General features: G+C 47.5%; 1 protein-coding gene across 1 annotated transcript in view; it reads right to left on the bottom strand.

Annotated features, from left to right (window-relative positions):
• The window catches only part of NLRP1 (NLR family pyrin domain containing 1), a 45,583-nt gene that overhangs the window by 12,163 nt on the left and 10,372 nt on the right, over positions 1-23,048 (bottom strand). The window contains 7 exon segments of the mRNA XM_063109831.1: positions 4,235-4,458; positions 5,793-6,001; positions 6,529-6,548; positions 6,724-6,812; positions 8,368-8,457; positions 10,652-10,822; positions 22,594-22,764. Of these exon segments, the coding sequence (XP_062965901.1) occupies positions 4,235-4,458; positions 5,793-6,001; positions 6,529-6,548; positions 6,724-6,812; positions 8,368-8,457; positions 10,652-10,822; positions 22,594-22,764 (974 nt within the window).

Below are 23,048 nucleotides of genomic sequence, written 5' to 3' on the forward strand. Positions count from 1 at the left end.
CCTCACACCCGGTGGAGCTGGTCCTGCAGGAGGGTGAGCACGCCCCGGGTGGTGAGGTCTGTGAGGTCCTGAGGTGAAACTGAGATGCCGAAAGCCCTAAGCTCTAGCTGTGGTGGGAGACAACTCACCTGGGAAAGTGAATGACCTGACATAAGACCTCACTGATGACAGCGAAGCAGCAACCCAAATCCTAAAATGGGCCTGCTTTAGGTGGTGAGGTCATCGTTTCCAAGACAACCAACAGCTGCCGCCTGGATAGCAGGCAGCAGGGATTCCTGGAAGAGGCCCTGCCTGGCCCCAGGGTTGTGTTCCTGGCATAGGCACTGCGAGCTAAAAGCAGCCTTTGTGCAGTTTGCTTCTTGCTCTGTGTGCAGAATCCCAAGGGAGTAAATCCTGTCTGGCCACAGGGTGAGGTCCAGAATGTGTTCTAGGGAAGGCTGGTGGGACATGGGCTTGGGCAGTACTGAGGTTGGGTAGCTCTTACTCTGAAATTAATGGGACCTGGGTTAGAATCCCCAGTCTGGACAAGAGTCATCTCTCTGAGTTTCAATTTCCTCATTGATACACCAGGGGAACACCACAGTACCTAGCCTGCCAGGTCGTTATGAAATCGAGATGACATTAAAACATATGGAAGTGTCTTGCATGGTACCTGGCACAGAATGCTCAGGAATTGTTCACAGTTCTTATTAGCCCTGTCTCAGGTGCCCCCCAAAACAGTGCCACCAACTCAGTGAATTCAGTCCTGTCCAGATACGACTATCACCCTAGCAGACCCTGGCTAGATTTCTGTGCACTTGGAGGGTCATCACTTCCTTGGGCAAATCCCGTTTCCCAGTCCTACCTGATGGACGTACAAGACTGACCAGGGTGTGTCTAGTTGTCCTCTCAGTGGGGTGTGAGAAGGGGGCTGGGAGCAGCAGCTAAAGGTAGACTTGGCCCCTCCGGGCCCTGCTGGTGCACTCTGGCTCCAGGCCTTACCTGCATGAGGCTCCCTGGAATACCCAGATGTACAGTGACAGGCAGCAGTGCAGCCCTGAGCATCCCAGGTCTAGCAGACCAAGTTCTCTCACTGCTGGGCACAGGCAGAGCTACAGCAGGGCTGAACCCACTGACTCCATTGGCCAAGCCTCTCTCTTCCTGACAGAGCACCCGGAGCCCCCCTGGCCTAGGTCCTGCTTGTGAAAGAGGCAGCATGGTTGTGAGGTGGCTGCATTCATGACTCTGCAGATTGTTTTTTTTTTTTTTTTTTTTTTTCCGGTGGACAGGTGGGGAAAATAACTTGTGCTGGCTGTCGTCTGAGCCATCAGCACCCTCTCCCCATCCGAATGGCCTCTGCAGCCCCTAGAGCTGTCTTGAAACTCCCTCCCCACTGCCCCACTTTGCTTGGGAACTTTCCCTAAGGAACACCTGCATGACATGATGCTGTGTGTCAAAGCAGGCGCCCCAGGACTCACGAGGCTCTGGTTGCTATTCCTCCGGCCCATGCTCTCCTGCTGAGGTGCAGCTTGAATTATTCATGGAGCTTTTGTGGCCTCAACAAATGAGTCTTTCCTGGTCCTGGGTACTGGGCAGTTCCTTGCTTTTTATTTTTCGCATTCCGTTTTTTCCCTTTCTACTAGTTTGAAGATTATTCTTCTTACATATATGCTGTAATTGATTACCATAATATTTTAATGTGTGTACTTAAAGTCTAAAGATAATGAATATCTTTACCTTGAGGTGATACTAAATATATCAAACTGTTGGGATGGCACTATAAATTAATATGCCAATCAATATCTAAGTGAAAAATTAAAAATATACTCCCTTTTATTATCTAACTAAACAGTGCATATCATACAACTGATAGAAGCTGTAACAAATTGTTTATCAAATCATTCCATCATCAATTAAATGAAGCCCGAGTCATGTTTTGACATCAGGAACCACATCGGACCCTTCTAGCTTTCTTATTAAATTGGTAGACATTAAGTCCCTGTACTCAGCATTGGCTGGGTTTCACCTGATGCCAGCTCTGTCCACATGGCCTGGTATGGAGAGCCTGTGCTGCATCCCCTGCCAACAACACTGCTCCAGATGTCCCCGTCCTGCTGCCTGGTAGGCTCAGACCCTCTTGCCTGCCCTGGGCTTATCCAGAGAAATGCTGCCTTGGCCACCCCTCCAGTCCATGCCACACCCCGTCCTCATTCTCTGCATTGGTGGCCAACACTGGATGACGTTGTGAGGTAGTGTGTGGTCTCAGGAAGTGAGGAATTTCATTTTACTGACCAGAACAGAGTTATTTCAAAATTTCAACCTGGATGGCAGTACTGGTGCCTCTGTCTGAATGTCAGCCCTGCCCTTTGTATTCCTTCTGAGCTATGTTCCTTTTTTTTTTTTTTGGCTGGCCAGTACAGGGATCAAATCCTGGACCTTGGTGTTATCAGCACCATGTTCTAACCAACTGAGCTAACTGGCCAGCCCTGAACTATATTTCAATTCACTATTATTGTTGGTATTTATTTGGTTCTCTCTCTCCCTTTTAAATCCCCTCATAGCAGACCTTCATATTGCTGTTTTATCCAGTCAGAGTTTTGTTAGCTTTTTCACAGGTGTCTCAGTATCTTTGTTTATTTTTCTTCTTGCCTCTCAGACTTTCCACGTGGGATCATTTTCCTTTTGCCTGAGGTACATCTTTTAGAATTTCCCTCAGTAAGCATTTCGTTGTGGAAAGGACTCTTGGTTTTGGTTTGCTTTAAAATGTCTGTTTTATCCTCTTCTTAAAAAATAATTCTTCTGTGTTTGCAATTTTTGATTGACAGTTATTTCCTTAGTATAATGAACATACCATTCCATTGTCTTCTGCCTTCCATTGTTGCTTATCAAAAATCAGTCATCAGCCTAATTGCAGTACTGTACCTTTTTAGGTAATCTTTCTTCTTTTTTTCCAGTGTTTTTATTTTTAATTACACATATTTGTGGGTACAGTGTGTTGTTTCAATACATGCATATATTGTACAGTGGGTAATCTATCTCTGGCAGCTATCAAGATCTTCTCGTAGACTTCATTATTCTGTAATCTCACTATAATGGTTCTACTGTTGATTTCTCTCTCTCTTTCCTGATTTGAATTTTTGGGGTTTCTCATTCTGAGAAGTCTCAGATCTGTCAGCAATGCTAGACATTTCTTAGCAATGATCTCTTTGAATATTGCACTGTTTCCATCTTCTCTATCATATGCTTCTGGAATTCCAATGAGATGTATGTTAGGCCTTCTCATGGTATCGTCCATGTTAATCTCTTCTTTCATTTTTTTCTTCATATAGTTAGTTTAGTTTTCATTTGTTTCCAAATTCAATTTATCAGTTTTTAATGGTGTCTTGCTTTTTGCTCATACACACACACACACACACACACACACACACACACACACACACACACACACTCTCACACACATTTCTGGTACCGGGATCCAAATCTTTGACCTATGTCTTATAACACCATGCTCTAACCAACTGGGCTAACTGGTCAGTCTTTTTGCTCATATTCTGTTTCTGATAATTCCAATGTCTGAAGTATTTAAGGGACAGATCCTGCTACCTGTAGTTTCTGCTGGTCTTGACTTATGGTGCCTTGTTAATACTTTGTGAGATTTTTGACTGCGAGCTTATATTTTGGGGGACTTTACCTGTGGGAACTGACACAGGTTGGGATACTTTATGACTACTCTCATCTATTGGGAAGCCCCTCTTTCATGGCTCCATCTCTCAAATGGAGTCTGTGACTCTGTTTCTTTGCCCTGCCTGTAGGAGTAGTAATGGCTTCGCATTGCAGCTAGTCCCTGGTGACCCCAATATTCCTTATTAACTCATTTAGCCTTACTTTGTAAATAGTCCTCTCTTTGAAAAGTCTCTTCAAAAACCTCAACTGAGTATATCATCTGTTTTCTGCTGGAATTCTATGTAAAGAGCACTTAATAAATGTTAGTTATTATTGTTATTGAGGAGATCACTTTCCATTTAGGGAAACTTTTAAGGAATCCCAGGCAAAAATAATTATGAGACTGGGAGACATGTGCTTCAAAAAAGATATGCAGAAGAGTGGGATGAGAGAAAATCTGTCTCCACCTCCATCACTCCCTCTCAGTCTCTAAGGGAGCCATGAACTCCTTCCCCAGGACGCTGTCATCCTGTAGTCTTTTTCAGGCATGATATTACCACCACCACCCTCGCTGAGCCTCCCTCTTGCTTACCTTGGAGGGCCACAAAGTGAGGGAGGTGCACAGCTACCACGACTCCTGGCTCAGCCTTGATGTCAAACAGAGGCCCTGCCACCATCCAGCCATGCTGAGGGACAGTCCTGCCCAGGAACCGGTCCCAAGCACAGAATTCAATCTCGATGGTCACTGCCCTTCTCACCACAAAGCAGAGACCCGTCTTGGGCCAGTGATAGGAGCCGGCCATGGGGAAGCAAACTCTGGGAAGAAGAGGGAGAGGCAGACACTAAATTACGCAAACTCACCGAGCACCTGCTGGAAGCCAGGCCCTGTGCAGGGGCTTGTGGATACAGTAGTGGCTCCAGGCCCAGATGTCAGAGTCAGACAAATGTGGAGTTGAGTCTTGGTTCCTCACTCTCTGATTGTGGATCCCTGAGCAAATTATTTAACCTTCCTATTATCAGTTTCCTCATCTGTATAAGTAGGGATAATAATAAAAGGGTAGTGAGTAATACGTGACCTAATGCATGCTGACAGCTTAATACATGCCTGGGAGCAGTTAGCTGTCACTGTTATGGTGATGAATACAATGATGATGATGATGATGAAATAGGCAAGGGTTTGTTTTTTTTTAAAGGGCCTATTTGGCAATCGTTAATAACGGTTTACATGCTGATATTAATGATAAACACCTGGAGCTGAAAACGGTGCTTTACAGAGATCGTAGTGACTTTCTCCAGGCTCCCACAAGGGAAATGGTGGGGTTGCAAGAAGCCGGCTTCTGTAGGTGTGAGTTGGGAGTGACACTATCTCCCAGCTGAGATCATGTCTGTGACAGTGTTTGGTGAGAGGCAAGGAGTTATATAAAAGATCGTAATTATGATTAGAGACATTTTTTACTTATGAGACTGTAAACCCTTGGAGGGCAGGGCCTCCAAATTCATTTTAGGGTTCCCGGCTACTAGTACAGTACTTAGCACATAAGCAGGTATTAATAACACAGGAGCACATAGACTACAGGAGATTAAATGAAATTTAAAAGACATAACAAACCAAATACAATGAGTGGACCTTGTGTGGATCCTGATTAGAACAAACCACCTGCAAGAAAACATTTTAGACAGAGAGCAAATTTGAATATGGACTGGGTCTTAGTTCATATAAAAGACGAATTGTCAACTTTGTTAGATGTGATAATGGCATTGCGGTGATGGAAGAAAAGGTCTTCATTCTTATTTTTTGAGAAGCATAATGAAATGTTTAAGGATAAAGTCACCTGCTGTCTTGGATTTAAAATACCTAACAACTAAAGAGGAGGAAAGTGAATACAGTGGTTGAAACAATTTGGCAAAATGGTTGGTGAAGCTGGGTAATGGGTATGTGGAAGTTCCTTGTTTTCTCCATTTTTGTGTCTGTTTAAAAATTTTCATAATAAAATTTCTTTTTCTGTAACAAAACACATACCCACTATCTCAGCCTTGTCTCTGCCTCTAGCTTGTCAAGGGGAGAGGACCCAGTGGGTACTGGGAGGGGAGCTGTCTATGGGGACCCAGGGCAGGGCGCTGGGTGGGACAGGCAGAGCCCCCTCACTCACCGGTACAGGCTCCTGCTTTTGTCAACTACCTCAGCAGCCACAGGCCCTGTGGCACTCCGGAAGACATCTTCGGTCCCCAGAAGCTCCATGTGCAGTTCCCCCAGAAAGGCAGGAGAAGGCAGACAGAAGGGTTCCACTTGTGTTATTTGTGGGGAGCTTCCCTCTGGAACAGGCAGGGCAGTGATCAGGTGCAGTTCTCCTGCCTGGGCCTCCCACCCCCCACAACTGGACCATGGAAGGGACCTTCTTAAGGCTGGCCTGCCTGGGCAGGGAGTGTGTCTGCAGCTTCTGTCCCTGCTCCTGGGTCTGCCTGTCTGCTGAGGAGGCCTACCCCACTGTCCCCCAACCCAGCCTCTGTCCACCTCCCTTCCCCCCATCCAAAAGTGTCACTCTTCCTAGCATGCCTCAGGCGGTAAGGTTAATAGAGAAACATGGCTCAAAAGATGGATGCAGGGATGGAGAGATGATTCCCAGGCCTCAGCAGCCCAGATAGGGAGACTGGGCCCAGTTTCAGAGTCTGATGCATGACCTATACAGTCCAGAGAGAGGCAGCACCAGTCCCCTAGGCTTGGAGAGAGAAGCAGAAATTCAGCAAGGTTCTAGGAGCGAAAGATCTCACAGGGGGTGGGGCCCTCCTAGGTGGGGACCCTGCCCTGTCCCACATCAGAGGCAGGGAGATGGAGGAGATAATGCCCCCCAGCCCTGTCATGATGCTCCCAGCCTGGGCCATTCAAACTACTTGATTCTAGGGCCGGTCTGTGGCTCACTCGGGAGAGTGTGGTGCTGATAACACCAAGGCCACAGGTTCGGATCCCTATATAGGGATGGCCGGTTAGCTCACTTGGGAGAGCGTGGTGCTGACAACACCAAGTCAAAGGTTTAGATCCCCTTACCAGTCATCTTTAAAAAACAAACAAACAAATAAAACTACCTGATTTTGGTCTCTGCCTCTTGAGTGAGGACATATTATGACTCGTCTCTCCATTTGGATCCTCATCTGGGATCATCACACTTGGATTCCTAGACACAGAGTTGTTCATTCTCCCTAAGATCTTGGAGGAAGCTGGAGCTGTCTACAGGACATTCCCACTTAGAATTCAACACGTCTGAATTGATCCTGGTCCTTATCCTGTGCTTCTCCTGTAGTCCCTGTCATCGACACATCATGCATGACAGAACCAGGGCATCATCCTGACTCCTCCCTGGCCCCTGGGAGCTGATCACCTTGACACCTCCAGGTAGCTCCCCTTTCTATTCTCTTCTCTCCACCTCCACGGCCTCTACCCTAGTCCCAGACCCCGGCATCTGTGGCCAGAACCACCACAGCATCCTCTGAAAGGTCTCCCTGCTTCTTCTCTGGTTTCTCTCCAGCCCATTTTCTACACAGCAGCTGATCTTCAAATACAAATCCAGCATGTCACTTTGCTGCGGAAGCCCTGTAATGTCTTCACATGGTCACCACCTCAGGCCCTGACCCACTTCAACCCCACCTGGGCAACTTTCCCCCAACTCCCTGACCTCCAGACCAGTGGTTCTCAAACTCAGTGTGCTTAAAAATCACCTGGAGGGCTTGTTAAAACACAGCTCCCTGGGCCCACTCCCTCTAATTCAGCAGGTCTGGAGGGGGGCCTGAGAATGTGCATTTCTATCAAGCTCCCAGGTCATGCTGATGCTGTTGCTGCAGGTCCACAGACCACACTTTGAATAGCGCTGCTCCAGACACCTGGCCTCCTGTTCCTCAAAGGAGATAAGCTCTTTCCTCCTTCAGAGCCTGGAATAGACCCCTTCTGTGCCCAGCTAACCCCTCCTATCTTTCAGAGCTCAGCTCCGCTCCTTTGGACAAGGTGACATAGGCCCATCAATGCATCCACACCAACCCCAGGTGTAATTACACAGCCTTGTGGCATAACAACTTGTGTCTGTCTTCCTGCTGGACTAAGCTCCTGAGGTGGGGCCACGTCTGTCTTGTTCACTGCTGTGTCCTCACTTCCCCAAATAGTGCCCGACACACAGTGGGTCTGCAGGGAATGTTTGTTCAATGAATGAATGACTCCTGTTCCTAAGCCTAGGATCTTCTTCCCTTCCATCTCAGGTGAGGCACAGCAGCCAGGAACTTGGGGACACATGCACTTTGTAGCATGAGGGCTGCAGCAGATTCCTAGGGGGCAGAGAAGGGACTGTCCTGCCCCCGGGGCTTCTCCCTCCACAGGATGTGCGTATGTGTGTGAGTGTGTGTGGCTGGTGGGGGTGAGGGTGAGGTTGGTCTCTCTCGGTGTCTTTGTCTTTGTCTCCCCCTCGTGGTCACTGCCTTCGTGGTTCCAGCCATCTCTTCACTGCTCACTCATTCAGTAACTCGACTCATTCACTCGCTCGCCCACTCACTTGCTCTCTCACTTCTTCATCTCCTTACTCATCTAATGGAAGGGCTTAAGGAGGGAGGTGATGTGATTCTATCTGCACTAAACAAACAAGCCTTTCTCTGGCTGCTGTGGTTTCCCGGTTACTTCCTGGCTCTCTCTGTCTCTCCCTCCACCCCCAGACTCTTGGCCCTGGGCCTGGGTCAGCCACCCCTTACCATCTGCTGGAGACGAGCAGCTGAGGTCTCTTTTCCTCCAGGGCCCTCAGCTCTTCCTTTACCTCGTTGCTCAGAAGGGTCTCGTCCAGCCTGCAAGCATGAAGAAAGCCTGGTTCCCCTGGGATCCCCCACATGATCCCAAGGTCCACAGGGCCCAGAACCCTGGGATCTGCCACCTCCTGAAGGAACCTGCTGTAGGCTCTGAGATGGAGAGGGCAGTGAGGAGGTGTGTTAGGGAGTGTTGTCAGGTCCACCCCATGGTTGCTGGTTCAGAGGGGTTGCCGGCTGCAAGGCTGTCTCAACAGAGGCCTCAGCCAGCTGTACGGGGAGTTCTGAAGCTGAGACAACCTTTTAGAGCTGTCTGGAGTTGGGGTGAGGGGCTGGGCCTTTGTACTCCAACATCAGTCAGTCATTAGACCCAGACCACCCCGAGAAGGGGACATGACTTTGGGTGAGGTGGCTGTCACTGGCAGAGGTCATCCCTGTAGCCAGCGGCCAGCAGGCTTCCTTGTGGCTGGGGGTTACGTCTTCATTCCCAGAGGGTATCTGGGCAGCACTTCACAGTGTCTACCACAGAACGGCCATTCCCCATGGCCTCAAATGACCACGTAGGGACCGGTCCTGGGACTTCCTTCCCAGGGGTGGGAACGGTTGCTGCAAAGAGAGAGTCCTGGCTCCGTAATCACAGGCCTTGTGTTCTGGGATTCCTGTCAGGTTTGGGATAGTTGGTGGCTTCTCTTGGGCCTCTGTGTCCTCAGCCTATAATATGGGGTGAGCCACTCCTGCTCTGCGTGTCGTGAGGCACAGGAAGGCAGGAGCTGAAAAGACCCTGCGTCCTGTGAGGGGCTGTGTGTTCACCGCTCTCACTGCGATCAGGGCATTTCTCCCTCTGGAGAGGGGACGGAGCCCTCCAAGCAGAAGGTTGTTCCTCTCGACTGAGTCCTGTGGCTCCAGGAAGGATGGAGGCAGAAACACTAGCAGGACCTCAGAGAGCAAGCTCCCATCTGGGGCAACCAGGGTTTCACAAGTGATGTCGAGCTGGTGCCTGGATGCAGATCCGCCTGCAGAGGCCAAGCTCTGGAGAGGCTCTTCAACATGGGGGAGATGGTGATAGCCAAAAACACACGGTGGGGAGCCGGCGGGGCATGTGGGCGCCAGCCCCTGGAGTTTCCCTGGTTGTAAATGGCCAGTTTCAGCAGTTTCGGGAGAAGCCATGTGTAGACTATTTACCCCTGTTATCTTGGCCTGACCACTCCTTTAGGTTTGAGAGTTGAAATGGAGGCCTGGCAGAGGAAAGCCCAAGGGCCCCTTCAAAAACCAGCCTAGAGCCTCAGAGCTGTACTGGAGGGCTCTGGATGGGGAGCCCCTGTCGGTTCTCTGAGTGTGCAGCAGGGCCAGGTGCCACAGCCAGAAATGGCCTTTGGACCTGTGCTCATGGAGGTGGAGGAAAGAGGAGTGGCTGAGAGACAGTGTGGGGGTAACGGCTTGGAGAAGGTGTGAAATGAGGCTGGGTCCACTCCATTCCAGCCTCTCAGGGCCTTCCTGGTCCAGAGCCTGCCCCACGCTGTCCCTTTGCCTGGACTGTCCTCCTGGACCTGGCTTCACAGGCTCCTATTTCTTCTTCAGGCCTCAGCCTGATCTCCCTTCCTAAGAAGTCCTCCCTGCCCTTCTATCTAGTTCCATCCTCCCCAGTGTTACACTCTCCTAAAGCCCTTTGCTGCCCCTTCATAGTGCTGGACAGAGCTTATAAATGCAGGTTGTGTGTTAACAGGTGATCCCACCTACCTCTTTCCCCCTAGGGTGGGAGCTTCAGGAGGGCAGGCCCACCATGTCTGTTTGCTCACTATCTATCCAAGCGCCTGGCCCTGTGCTTGGCGCATGGGAGGCATGCAATGAATGAATGATTGAGCAAATGAATGAATGAGTCGCTGCCCTGGAGTGAAGTGAACCCAAGAGTCCCTTAGAACATGCAGCCTCACTAATAGTTATCATCTGATCATGCCCGACTCTCTTCCCAGCACTGTCCTTGTTTTTACATACATTTTATTTTATCACGATCCATGAGGTGGGTATATTATTCCCATTACACAGATGAGGAAACCGAGTCTCAGAGAAGACACTGACTTGCCCCAGTCATGCAGTGTAAGTAAGTGGTGGAGCCGGTAATGAACCCAAGCTGACTATGCATTTATACCTCCCTGTTCCTTCCCCTAATCAGTCCCCTGCTATCCTTCCTCTCTCCCCTCCCCTGCCCTCTGCCCAGCAGGGACCCGCAGGGCCTTACCACAGGAACTTGAGTTGGCAGGTGGGACACCGGAGCCCCTCACAGAGCCTCCTCACACCGAGGTCACCCAGGTCGTTCTGCTGTAGGTCTAGCTTCGTCAGACTGGAGCTAGTGCTGATCATAGAGGCCAGGACCTGGCAGCAGCTGGACGTGAGGCCACAGCTGACCAGCCTGCAGGAGAGACACACACAGGCCCACAGTCACTGTCCTGAGGGCTGGCTCTTCTGGGTAACTGGGGTCTGCTCTCCCTTGCTATAGCTGTGGCCCTTTGGGGGTTGTAGGGCAACATTAAAGGAAGGTAAAGACTTCACTGGCTTGCAAAAATCTGAGAGATTTGAACTTTCTTCTTGCAGCCAAGGAGCCCTTCGGGATGCAGACGGCCTCCCTCTCTCCTGTGTGAGTCCCATGAACACTACCCACGCACCATACCTACCTTGTAGGAGTAATTTACCCAGTGTTCCACTTGTATACCCGGGCCTAATTGTTAACCACATCAGTCCTGCCAAACACCCAGTCAGCTGACATGAGATGTTTTGGTGGGTTTCAATATTAAGGACATCTACAGTCCAGAAGAAAAATGAGTGAACTGGTACAATAAAAGTCGAGGGGGAGTATGGTGGCTTCAATCGGAACCAACGGCCTGTCCTGGGCTCCCCACTGCATATTGGGGTCTGGAGTATGTGCTGTTCCAGGACAACCTTTTTAGAGGGCAAAATTATTTAATGCACATACGCTTTACCCAGCAATTCCACCTCTGGGTATATAGGCTGCAGATAATACACTGTGTCTCAGGATGCATGGACGAGGATGTTAACTGCAGCTCTGTTTGCTGTGCCAAAGACTGGAGGTAACCTGGATGCCCGTCACAGGGGACTGATTAAAAGCTGATGGTAAATTCCTGTAGTGAAATTCCATGCTGCCATTAAAAAGAACACAGCAACGTTGTATATAATGATGTGGTACTGTCTCCAAGACACATTTTAGGTGATAAAGCAAGGTGCTGGATAGTGTTTGCAGTGCTACCATTTATGCAAGAACAGGGCTGTGCATGTGCTGTGTGTTATTATATGTAGGCGCTATCAGGGGGAATCTTGGATGGGATCCTCTGCTCTTGGGGTCTCAGCCCTGCTTCAGCCACCCTTGACTCCCATGGCGGGGTCTGCTTGGCTCCCAGCAGAATGCTCAGGACCTCATGGCTCCATCTGCAGACCAACCTGGTAGCAGGTTACCTAGCACTTAAAGGATCTTCACTAAGAGAGGGGACTGGGAAAGCAGAAAACCAGGCTTTGCTGTCAGACCTGGCTTCAAATCCTGGTGTTGCTTCCTGGCTCTGAGACCTGGGGAAAATAATTTAAACTCTATGGGGCTCAATTTTGTCCTGTGTAGATGCAAGTGAGCATTAAATATTATAGGTGGGCTAGCCTTCCAGGGATCGCTGACTCCTGATATTAGAAGGGGATCGCAGTTGGCTCCTCTTCCTATCCCCACTCTGTCAACCTCTTTGCTCAGGGTTATTGGTGGTGGGGGGAGGGGAACAGACAATGACCCATTTGCCTGGAACACTCTTCTTGCCTGATAGCTCGTGGTCTGTTTCCTCACCTGCTTCAAGTCTTTGCTCAAAAGTAAGTCACCTTGGTGAGATCTTGCCTCACCATCTTCCCTATTTACAATTTTACAGACACCCCAGACTCCCTGCTTCTTTCTGCTTTACCTTTCTCTTTGGCCATATCACACACAAGGTATTTTACTTATTTATGTGGCTTTTTGTCCTCCCTCCCCCACAGAAAGTAAGCTCCACAAGGAAGGAATTTTGCCTGTTTTGGTTACTAGCTGTACCCCAGTGCCTAGAGCACAGTCTGGCATATAGCAGGCACTTAATAAGTATGCAGAGAATGAGTGAAATAGCATCAAAGGCACGTCAGGTGCAGCTGAAGGCAGAGGAATGATTGACTGGTTTTGACAATAGTAAGGGGAGAAGGTGAGCCTCGAATGAGTGGTTTTCCAAGGTGAGGGTGCAGGTGGGGCACTCTTGGCTGGGAGGTGGGTGTGCAATGACAGTTTAGTGATGTTGGCATAAAGGCAACATGGCAGGGAGATGGAGTTTGGGGGTAAAGCTAGAAAATAACAAGATAGTGGTAGACTTTCAATGTCATTGTAAGATACTCAGACCCTGTTCGGGTGGCAGTGATGCGCCCCTGAAAGTTCTTGAGGACAGTGATGATGTGATCTCTGCATTGCTCTGGAAAGCTCTCTGACAGCCAGTGGAGGGTGGCTGGATGTGGCCAGGAAGGGAGCAGATGGTCCAGGTGGTGGGATGAGCACATGGGTCAGAGCAGTGGCTGTGGGGAGATGCTTCAAGTAGACCCCAAGGCACTTGTTGCCTCTGTAGATGTGGGGGCCAGGGGGCTTCTAGGTTGGATGTGGAGTTGAAGCTGCTGCTGCTTGCTGAGAGAGAAGATGTGAGAGGAGGCAGGGTCAGCTTCACAGGTGCACGAGCAGAGCAGTTGCACACAGCCATATGCTCAGAAGGTCCCGCGATTGGGGCTTACACAGCCATATGCTCAGAAGGTCTCGCGATTGGGGCTTAGTGCTCTGTGGCTGCCATATTGAATTTCCTAATAATTCTCTCCTTGAGTTTGTGTTTTGTAAGTGGAGTCCAAAGAGACAGTGGAGGCTTGGCTCATGATACCATCTCCTGCCACCTCCCTCCTTCACTCCCTCCCTCAGCAGGAGCAGTTCTTGGCACCCACTTCCCTGTCTCCTGGTGTTGTGGGGCCCCTGCCCAGCCTTCCCCTCAGCCCAGTGATCGCTGTTGCCCTCTGTCTCCAGTGGGGGCCTGGATCAGGCACAGAGAGGATTGGGGAAGGGCATCTTGGAGTAGGGCTTGTTGGCAGCTGACCCGCTCTGGGCTGGCAGCACTAGGCACATTTGTGGGGGCAAAGTTATTACCCACTGTTGATGTGGATACCTGGTGCACCCTGGCAATACTCTGTGGGGCACGGGTGGTCTCCCATATGCTGTGGGTTGGGATGGTAGGCCCTCGGGAAGGGGTGATGTCTGGATTGACTTTCCACCCACTCTGGGGCATGGTGCATGGGTTCGGCGACTGTGGGAGGGAGCACTTGGGATCTGGAGGGCTGTGTGCACAAACTGAGTTGTGGGACATGGGAGAGGTTGGAAAGGGGAATCCACACAGCACAGCTTGTAATGGTGAGTCATGCGGGGATGAAAAAAGCCATGAGAAAGGCACATGTGTTTCTGGTGACACGAGTCCTGGGGGCAGGAATATGCCCGGCAGAAATGGGCATGTCAACATGCAGGAAACCAGACAGGCCAGGCGGGTAGAACCTGTCATCAAGGGAAGTGTGGGCTGGCAGGAGGCAGCCATCTGGGAAGAAGTCTGCAGGCCCCCCTTGCTAGTATCCTCCTGCCCAAGGGAGTGCAACATTAAACAGGAAATAAAAATACCCTGATAGTTTGAGAGAGAAACTGGAAGAAAGACAGACGCTTTATACCTTAGTACCTTTAATGGCACTTTTATCCTGAATTTTGAGCAATGGCATTGCACTTTCATTTTGTTCTGGCTTCTGAAAATGATGTAGTTGGTCCTGAAAGGAGGAGCAGATTTTCTTTAGTGAGGAAAGTCTAGCTTAGAACATGCTGAGTTTGAGGACCTTCCGGGACGTACAAGAGGAGAGTGTTGGGTTTGGGTCTGGAGCTGCAGATGGAGACTTAGCAGGCTCCTGAGGGAGGGGGCGTGGGATGTGACTGTGGGAAGGGCTGTGGGTGAAGAGTGCGGAGGCTGAAGGTGGGGCCTGGTTCTGCTTGTCCTGGTTGGACATCAAAGTCTGCCCCCCTCTCCTAAAATTCCTGTCTCTCATTGCTCTCACAAGATCTGCTTTCCCCCTCTGTTTTTTCTGGCTTTCTTCTGGACTTTCCTACCCAGCCAGGAATCCAAGGTCAGCTGTATCAAAGACACGTCCCAACACTTGGCATTTTACATTGCCCTTGGCCTTTGATTATGTCTCTCTCTCTGCTCCAGTCCTGAGCTGCAGAGTGTGGCCCAGGGAAGTCAGGCATCCAGCTGAGAGATGTCCCTACAGATGTGGCTTTGTGCTGGCCACCAGCCACCTCTCATGGCTGAGGGCCCACTTCCCAGATGGCTGCCTCCTGCCAGCCCACACCTCCCTGATGACAGGTTCCACCTGCCCAGCCTGTCTGGTTTCCTGCTTGTTGACATGCCCATTTCTGCCGGGCATATTCCTGCCTCCAGGACTCATGTCACCATATACACATGTGCCTCTGTCATGGTTTTATTCATCCCCGCATGACTCACCATTACAAGCTGTGCTGTGTGGATTCTCCTTCCCAACCTCTCCCCAGCCCCACTGAGGACACTTGTCCTTGGACTTCAGTGAAGAGACTGAGGCCATCTGAGCTGGGGCTGTGGAGGGGGCTGGTGAAGCGCACAGGCTCTGGAGCCAGACAGACACGGGTTCAAACCTTGCCACTGTCAGTAACTAGTCAAAGACTAGGGGAGGTTTCTTTATCTTCAAGTTTCAGTTTACTCACCTATAACATGATTCACCAGCCTATTGCACAGGTGGTTGCAAAGATCAAAGGAGACAATGTATGCCATGTGCTTAGGACAGTGACTGGCAGAAGGTTATTGCTTAAAGAATGCTGCTGCTGTGGGACCTGCCACCCTCAGTGTCCTTCACATTGTCCAACTCAGCTGCCCGTGTTTCCACACAGCCCTTCTCTTTCCCTTCTGTTCCAGAGGAGGCCAAGCCTCATGTGTCTTGATTCAATGTCCTTCTGGCTCTCCTAAGACCTTCCTCTTTCTGGTTTCCTCTTTCCGGTTAGAGATCTCCAACCTCTCCTGTACCAAATCCTTCGCCTTTGTCTATGTAATGGGCTCAGTTTTACATGCCCATTAAAACAAAAAAACAAACCCAGGGGAGGTGGAGCAAGATGGCAGACTAGAGGTGCCTGGGGCACATTCCTCTCACAAAACAGGACCAGAAAAACTAATAGACAGCTAACTAGCAATATGGAAGTGTCTGTGGGAGAGTTTAGAAGTGTAGCAGGAGACTGGTGAGATCCCTGTGGAGCACAAAAGCCCAGGATGACAGCATAGAGAGGAGAGAGGCACATGGCCTCAGCTGCCATGTCTCTGCCACCTGGATTGGTGTAGGAGAGATTTTTACTTGCAGGGAGAAAAGGTAGGCAGAGGACCCACACCAACCCCCATCCTCACCACAGAGGACTGCAAATCTTTTTGCAGGAGGACTTCACAGTGTGGAGACTAGTGTGGGGAACTGCCTAGAATACATGTGCTGCATTGCTCCAGAAAAGGGGCACGTGCGGTGTACTCCCCACCCACCACCCTAATGACCCAAGCCAATGCGGCATGGAGCCATCTGCAAACCAGAGCGGTGGTGGGAGTGTGCCCTGCCCTGGGGCTAGTAGCTAGTGCTTCCCCAGCCTTAGGCTCTGCAGTTATCCCAGCACACTCATATGATAGGCTACAATGCCTTGATACCAGTGGCATGAGGTCTGGACCCAGGGGTGGCTGGGACCCCAGCCCAGCACGTCTGGGAATCCAAACTCAGGCCTACTGAACTGATGCACCCCCATGTCCCTGGCCAGAGATCAGACAGGCCGACCCCCACCCGTCCCACCAGTGAGCTGAGTTCTGTGCAAGCTTCAAACCCAGAAAAATAGCTCATGTGTCCCTACCCTAAAAAACTCACCTCCAGTCAATGGATATAAAGCACATTTGCACCCTCCTGGAGAAGCAGCCAGGAGGTCTTGTCCTCAGCAGCCTTGCCCACTGCTTGAGAAGTGGCTGGTAGGGTCCCCACTGTAGAGCCATTTAGCTGCCTTGCCTACTACTGATAGGCAGCTAGCAAGGCCCCCTCTCTGTAGCCCCACATAGTGGCCTTGTACTCTATCCAATCAAGACCCAAAGACATATTTGCAGATGAAAGTTCTTCCCCATGCAAGCCTTTTATAAAATTTAAAGAGGTGACTATTCCACCAAATGCACAGATATCAATGCAGGCAAACAAGACATGAAAAAACAAGAAAACATGACACCACCAAAGAAACACAATAATGCTCCAATTATTATTCTGAACCCAAAGAGTCAGAAATCGAAGACTTGCTGGCAAAAGAATTCAAATTAATACTCCTAAGGAAGCACACTGAGATACAAGAGAATACAGACAAACAATTCAATAAAATCAGAAAAACAATTCATGGTCTGAATGAGAAATTTAACAAAGAGGTAGATATCATAAAAAATTCAAACAAATCTTGGAACTGAAGAATTCCATTGAATGAAATAAAAAATACATCTGAGAGTCTCAACAATATGGATACTAGTAGGTGAACAAATATTTGAATTATGGGCATTCCAGAAGGAGAAGAAAACAATAAAAGTATTGAAAACATATTTAATGAATTAATAGCTGAAAACTTCCCTTGTCTTGGGAAAGATACAAACATCCAAATCCAGGAAGCTCCAAGGTCCCCAAATAGGTTCAAGCAAAAAAGGCCCTCTTCAAGACGTATTGTAGTCAAACTATCAAAAATTAAAGACAAAGAGAGAATTCTAAAAACAGCAAGAGAAAAGCATCAAGTCACTTATAAGGGAATCCCTATTAGATTTACAGCAGATTCTCAGCAGAAACCCTACAGGCCAGGAGAGAATGGGATGATATGGTTAAAGTACTGAATGAAAAAAACTACCAGCAATGTATATTATACCCCACAAAGCTATCCTTCAGAAATCAAGGAGAAATAAAGTCTTTCTCAGAGGAGCAAAAGTTAATGGAATTTACCAGCACCAGTTGTCCTTATAAGAAATGCTTAGAGGAGTCCTACATCTAGACAAGAAGGAACAGTTACAACTACCATGAAAATACCTATAAATACAAAACTTACTGGTAGAATAGACACACGGATTAGAAAGAGAAAGGAATCAAACCTCACTGATACAGAAAACCACTAGACCACAAGGATAAAGAATAAGAGAGAAAGAAAGGAACAAAGGATACACAAAACAATCAGAAAACAACCAACAAAATGACAGGAGTAAGACTTCACATATCAATAATAGTCTTGAATATAAATGGATTAAATGCCCCAATTAAAAGACATAGATTGGCTGAAGGGATAAAAGATATGACTTATCATATGTCACCTACAAGAAACACACCTTGCCTACAAAGACACACATTGACTGAAAAGTGAAGGGGTGGAAAAAGATATTCCACACAAATGGAAAACAGAAGCAAGCAGGAGTAGCTATACATATGTCAGATAAAACAGACTTTAAATCAAAATCTGTACCAAGAGATGAAGAAGGGCATTACATAGTGATAGAGGGAGCAAAACAGCAAGAGGGTATAACAATTATAAATATATATGCACCCAACACTGGAGCAACCAGATATACAAAGCAAATGTTATCATATCTTATTGGGAAAATATAAAGAAAATGGTCAGGGCCCCTCGGATGTTCAGAATCTTGCTGAGTGTCTGGTGTGCATGGGGCCATGTTGAGGCTCGCCTTTCCCTTCTGACCATTTCTACTCTGGGCTGCAGCCACTGCTGGGTGTTTTGGATTATGGACTTGAGTATAAAAGGACTAACGGCTCTGATGTGTGAAGCTTCCACAGATGCTCCGGGAAGCCATTAGGGTGGCTGCTCCTACCTCTGAATAAAACCTATTATTTCTTCACCCACGGCTCCCAGGACCTTTTCCTATTACCTAGCTCGTAGAGCTGCGTGTGGAGGGTTTGTGACCCAGTCTGTACAATGGGCTCGAGGGGTCTGTGAGCCCTAGCCTTAGCTTTACAGATCTAATTGGAGAGATAGATGCCAACACAATAGTAGTTGGTGACTGTAACAACCCACTATCAGCACTGAACAGATCACCAAGGCAAAAAATCAACAAAGAAAAATCAGATGTAAGTGGCTTCATAGGCCAGATGGGCCTAACAGACATTTATAGAACATTTCATACAATAGCTGCAGAATACATATTTTTCTCATCAGCACATGAAACATCCTCCAGGACTGACCATATGTTGAGCTATAAAACTAGTCTCAACAAGTTCAAAAAAATCGAAATCATCATATCAGGTATCTTTTCTGACCACAATGGAATAAAACTAGAAATCAATAGCAAAAACTTTTGAAACTACACAGATACATGGAAATTAAAAAACATGCTCCTGAAAGATCAATAATTCCAAGAAAAGATTAAGAAGGAGATAAAAAAATTCTTGAAATAAATGAGGACAGAAACACAACATATCAACATGTATGGGATATAGCCAAGGCAGTGTTAAGAGGAAAGTTTATAGCAATAAATGCCTAAATAAAAAAAATAGAAAGATCTCAAATAAAAAACCTAACAATGCACCTCCAGGAACTAGAAAAGCAAGAACAAACCAAACCTAAAATAAGTAGAAGAAAAGAAATAATAAAAATCAGAGTAGAAATAAATGAAATTGAGACTAAAAATACAATACAAATGATTAGTGAAGTGAAAAGTTGTTTTTTTGAAAAGATAAACAAAATCAACAAAACATTAGCCAGACTAACCAAGAAAAAAAGACCCAAATAAATAAAATCAGAAATGCAAAAGGAGACATTATAGCTGATACCACTGAAATACAAACGCTCAACAAATTAGGTATGGAAGGAAAGTATCTTCATACAGTAAAGACTATATATGACAAACTCACAGTTAACATCATACTGAATGGGGAAAAAGCTGAAAGGACACAGGACTGGGCAAAGATTTTATGGAAAGACTTTTAAAGCATAGGCAACAAAAGCAAAACTAAAAAAATGGAATTATATCAAACTAAAAACCTGCACAACAAAGGAAACAATCAAAATCTTCTGCACAACAAAGGAAACAATCAGAGTGAAAAGACAGCTGCAGAATGGGAATAAGTATTTGCAAATTGTACATCTGACAAGGGATTAATATCTAGAATATACAAAGGACTCAACTCAATAGTAACAAAACAAATAATCTGATTAATAAATGGGCAGGGGACTGGCTGGTTAGCTCAGTTGGCTGGAGTGTGGTGTCATAACACCAGGGATAAGGGTTTGGATCCCCATACCAGCAGCCAGTCACCAAAGGAAAATAAAAAGGGCAAATGAGCTGAACAGACATTTCTCAAAAGAAGACATACAAATGGATAACAGGTATATGATAAAAGACTCAACATTACTATCATCAGAGAAGTGCAGATCAAAACCACAGTGAGGTATCATTTCACCCCAGTTAGAATGGCTGTTATCAAAAAAACAGAAAGGAACAAATGCTGGCAGGGCGGCAGAGAAAGGGGAACTCATTGCATTGTTGGTAGGAATGTAAATTAGCACAGCCATTAAGGAATACAGTATGGAGATTTCTCAAGAAACTACAGATAGAACTACCATACGATCCAGCAGTCTCGCTACTGGGTATATACCCAAAGGAATGGAAATCATCATGTTGAAGGGTCACCTGCACTCCCGTGTGTATCACGGCTCCATTCACAATAGCCAAGAGTTTGAACCAACCTAAATGTCTACCAATGGATGGTCGGATAAGGAAAATGTGGTGCATATACACAATGGAATACTACTCAGCCATAAAAAATAATGAAATTCTGCCATTTGCTGCAACATGGATAAGCCTGGAGCAAATAAGTGAAATAAGCCAGGCATAGAAAGAGAAATATCACATGTTGTCACCCATATATACAATCTAAAAAAGTTGATCTTGTCGAAATAAAGAATAGAATAGTGGTTACTAGAGATTAGTAAGGGGAGATGGAAGGGATGATGGGGGATGGGAAGAGGGCGGTCAATAGATACAAAATTGTAAAGTGATAGGAAGAATAAGATCTAATGTTCTATAGCGATATAGGGAGAATACAGCCAACAATTAATACTGTCTAACTTCACGTAGCTAGTTGAGAGGATGCTGTATGTCCCCAGCACAAAGAGGTGACAAATGTTTGAGGTGGACACGCTAAACACCCTAGTATAATCATTGCACACAGTATAAATGTACCCCAACATTCTATTGTACTCCATAGATATATACAATTATCATGAGTTAATTAAGAAAAAATAAATTAAAAAGAGAAAAAAATTTCAGAGGCAGAAGTAGATTAGAGGTTACAGGTAATGGATGAGGGCAAGGGAAGCAATAATGAGAAGTTATTGGTTGATGGGTGCAGTGTTTATGTTTAGGATACAAAAAAGTTTTGGAGATAGAGATAGCGTTTACACAGCATTGTGAATATAATTAGTTCCACACAATGATATGTTTAAAAATACTGACAACGGAAATCTTTATGTTATATATATTTTACCACAATAAAAAAAATTCTCCCTTTAGAATTCTTGATTCTAGCCTATTTCAAGAGAAATCTAAAAGTGAAATAAGACAAACATAGAAAGAAAAACACTGCATGATCTCACTTGTATGTGAAATCTAAAAATAAGTAAAATACTTAGAAACAGAGAGTAGAATATTGGTTACTGGGAGTGGGGGAGGTGGAAGGAAATGGCGAGATGTAGGTGAAATGGTACAAACTTGCAGTTATGTTTAAAAGAAAGAGAGAGAGAGGAGAGAGGGGGGGGAGAGAGAGAGAGAGAGAGAGAGAGAGAGAGAGAGAGAGAGAGAGAGAGAGAGAGAGAGAGAGAGAGAGAGAGAGGAGAGAGAGAGAGAGAGAGAGAGAGAGAGAAATCCAGCCATTAGTTAGGACTTTGCCTGAGGGTCTTGGATAGTCTGGCAACCATGGTGGTAAAGGTGTGTGCTCTTCCATTAGAGCCAAGTTTCTAGTGTGGGAAATGCTCACACTTGCCTGATCCAGGCTTGGTAATCTTGGACCAGTTTTCTTTCTTTCTATGATGCTACCCCAGTGAGCCAGCATGAGTCAGCTCTGGCTTACCCTACAGAAAGGTGGTGCTGGTGCTGGGTCAGGCACTCGGTGCGTCCGTGTGCCTGCTCTCCCATTGCCAGCTGTATGAATTCTGCAAGTCAGTTATCTTCCCTGAGCCTCAGGTCTTAACATCTGGAAAATGGGAATAATTGTCCCTGCTCTGCTATTTTCACAGCTGTTTTTCTTTTCTTTTTTTAATTTGAAGGCCCAACAAGGCAATGGACACGAAGGTGCTTTGGTTTGGGGACTGTGAAGTTCTAAGTCAGTGTTAAGTGGTACGTTGCAGGTTGGTGTCATCCTACTGAAGGGTGAAGTTTGAGGTAGAATCAGGATTCCTGAGTCCCATTCAAAAGCATTTCCACTAGACTCAGGTGGTTCTCACTGGAACCGTTTTAGGATGGGGTAGATTTCCTCCTTACTCTGCCTGCTCGTGTTTTCCCACCGACCTTTTTCAACGTGCAGTCCCTGCATTGCTTTCCTTTCTTGCAATGTCCTTTTCCCTGATCTCTCACCAGTTTCTTTTCCTTGCTTCCCTTGCAATCTAGCTTAGATTTCAGGATCCCTTATTGCCAATATCCTGAATGTTTTACCCTCTGACCTTCTGTCACCTTCCTCTGGCTAAACCCCAACTCTGCCATTTCCCTGCTCCCCACCCCACTCCCAGCTGAGTAACAGGGCAGGTGGCTGCCAGCATGAACCATGAGCATGACCCCCACTTGGGTCTCAATCATGCCTGGCAGCCATTGTTAGTATGGTTCCTTGAGTAACATCTGTCACTTGCAAACTCTGTGAGAAAAGAATCCTGTCTGTGTTTGTTTGCCACAGTGGCCCTTACACCTGTCACAGTGCATGGCCAAGAGAGGCTCAATGAAGGCTGATGAATAAGAAGACGGATCCCTCATCCTAGACTCAGCTTCTGACTTGGATCTCCTGCCCATCCATGCATCAGAGCAGGACTCAGGCCACACTCACCGCAGGGAGTCCAGGTGGCAATGAGGGCGTCTCAGGGTCTCACAAAGACTCTGCAGTGCTGAGCAGCTCAGCATGTTTCCACTTAGGTCCAGCTCCTTCAGGCTTCCGGTGACCGCAAGAATGGAGAAGAAAACTTGCCAACAGGCATCTGTGACCGGGACCCTGGTGGACCTGAGGGAGGAGGAGAGGGACAGGAGAGATGTGACCTGCATGTGTGGAGTCTGAGGTGCTCAGCTTTGCATGACACAGTGGAGCTCTGTCCCCCTGAGCGCCAGGCCACAATGGGCAGTGCCAGCCCTAGAACTGACCACATTTCCCACCTGTCCCACTGGCCTGGACTAGGTGCCCCTCCTCCATGCGGCTCCTCATTCTACAGCCCTTACCACACCGCACCGATGTGTTCATTTCATGTGTCTGTTTCTGCCTCGGTCTGGGAGCTCCTCAGAGGCAAGGGC

This window comes from Cynocephalus volans, chromosome 10 (assembly GCF_027409185.1).
Source record: "Cynocephalus volans isolate mCynVol1 chromosome 10, mCynVol1.pri, whole genome shotgun sequence".
Lineage (NCBI taxonomy): Eukaryota > Metazoa > Chordata > Mammalia > Dermoptera > Cynocephalidae > Cynocephalus > Cynocephalus volans.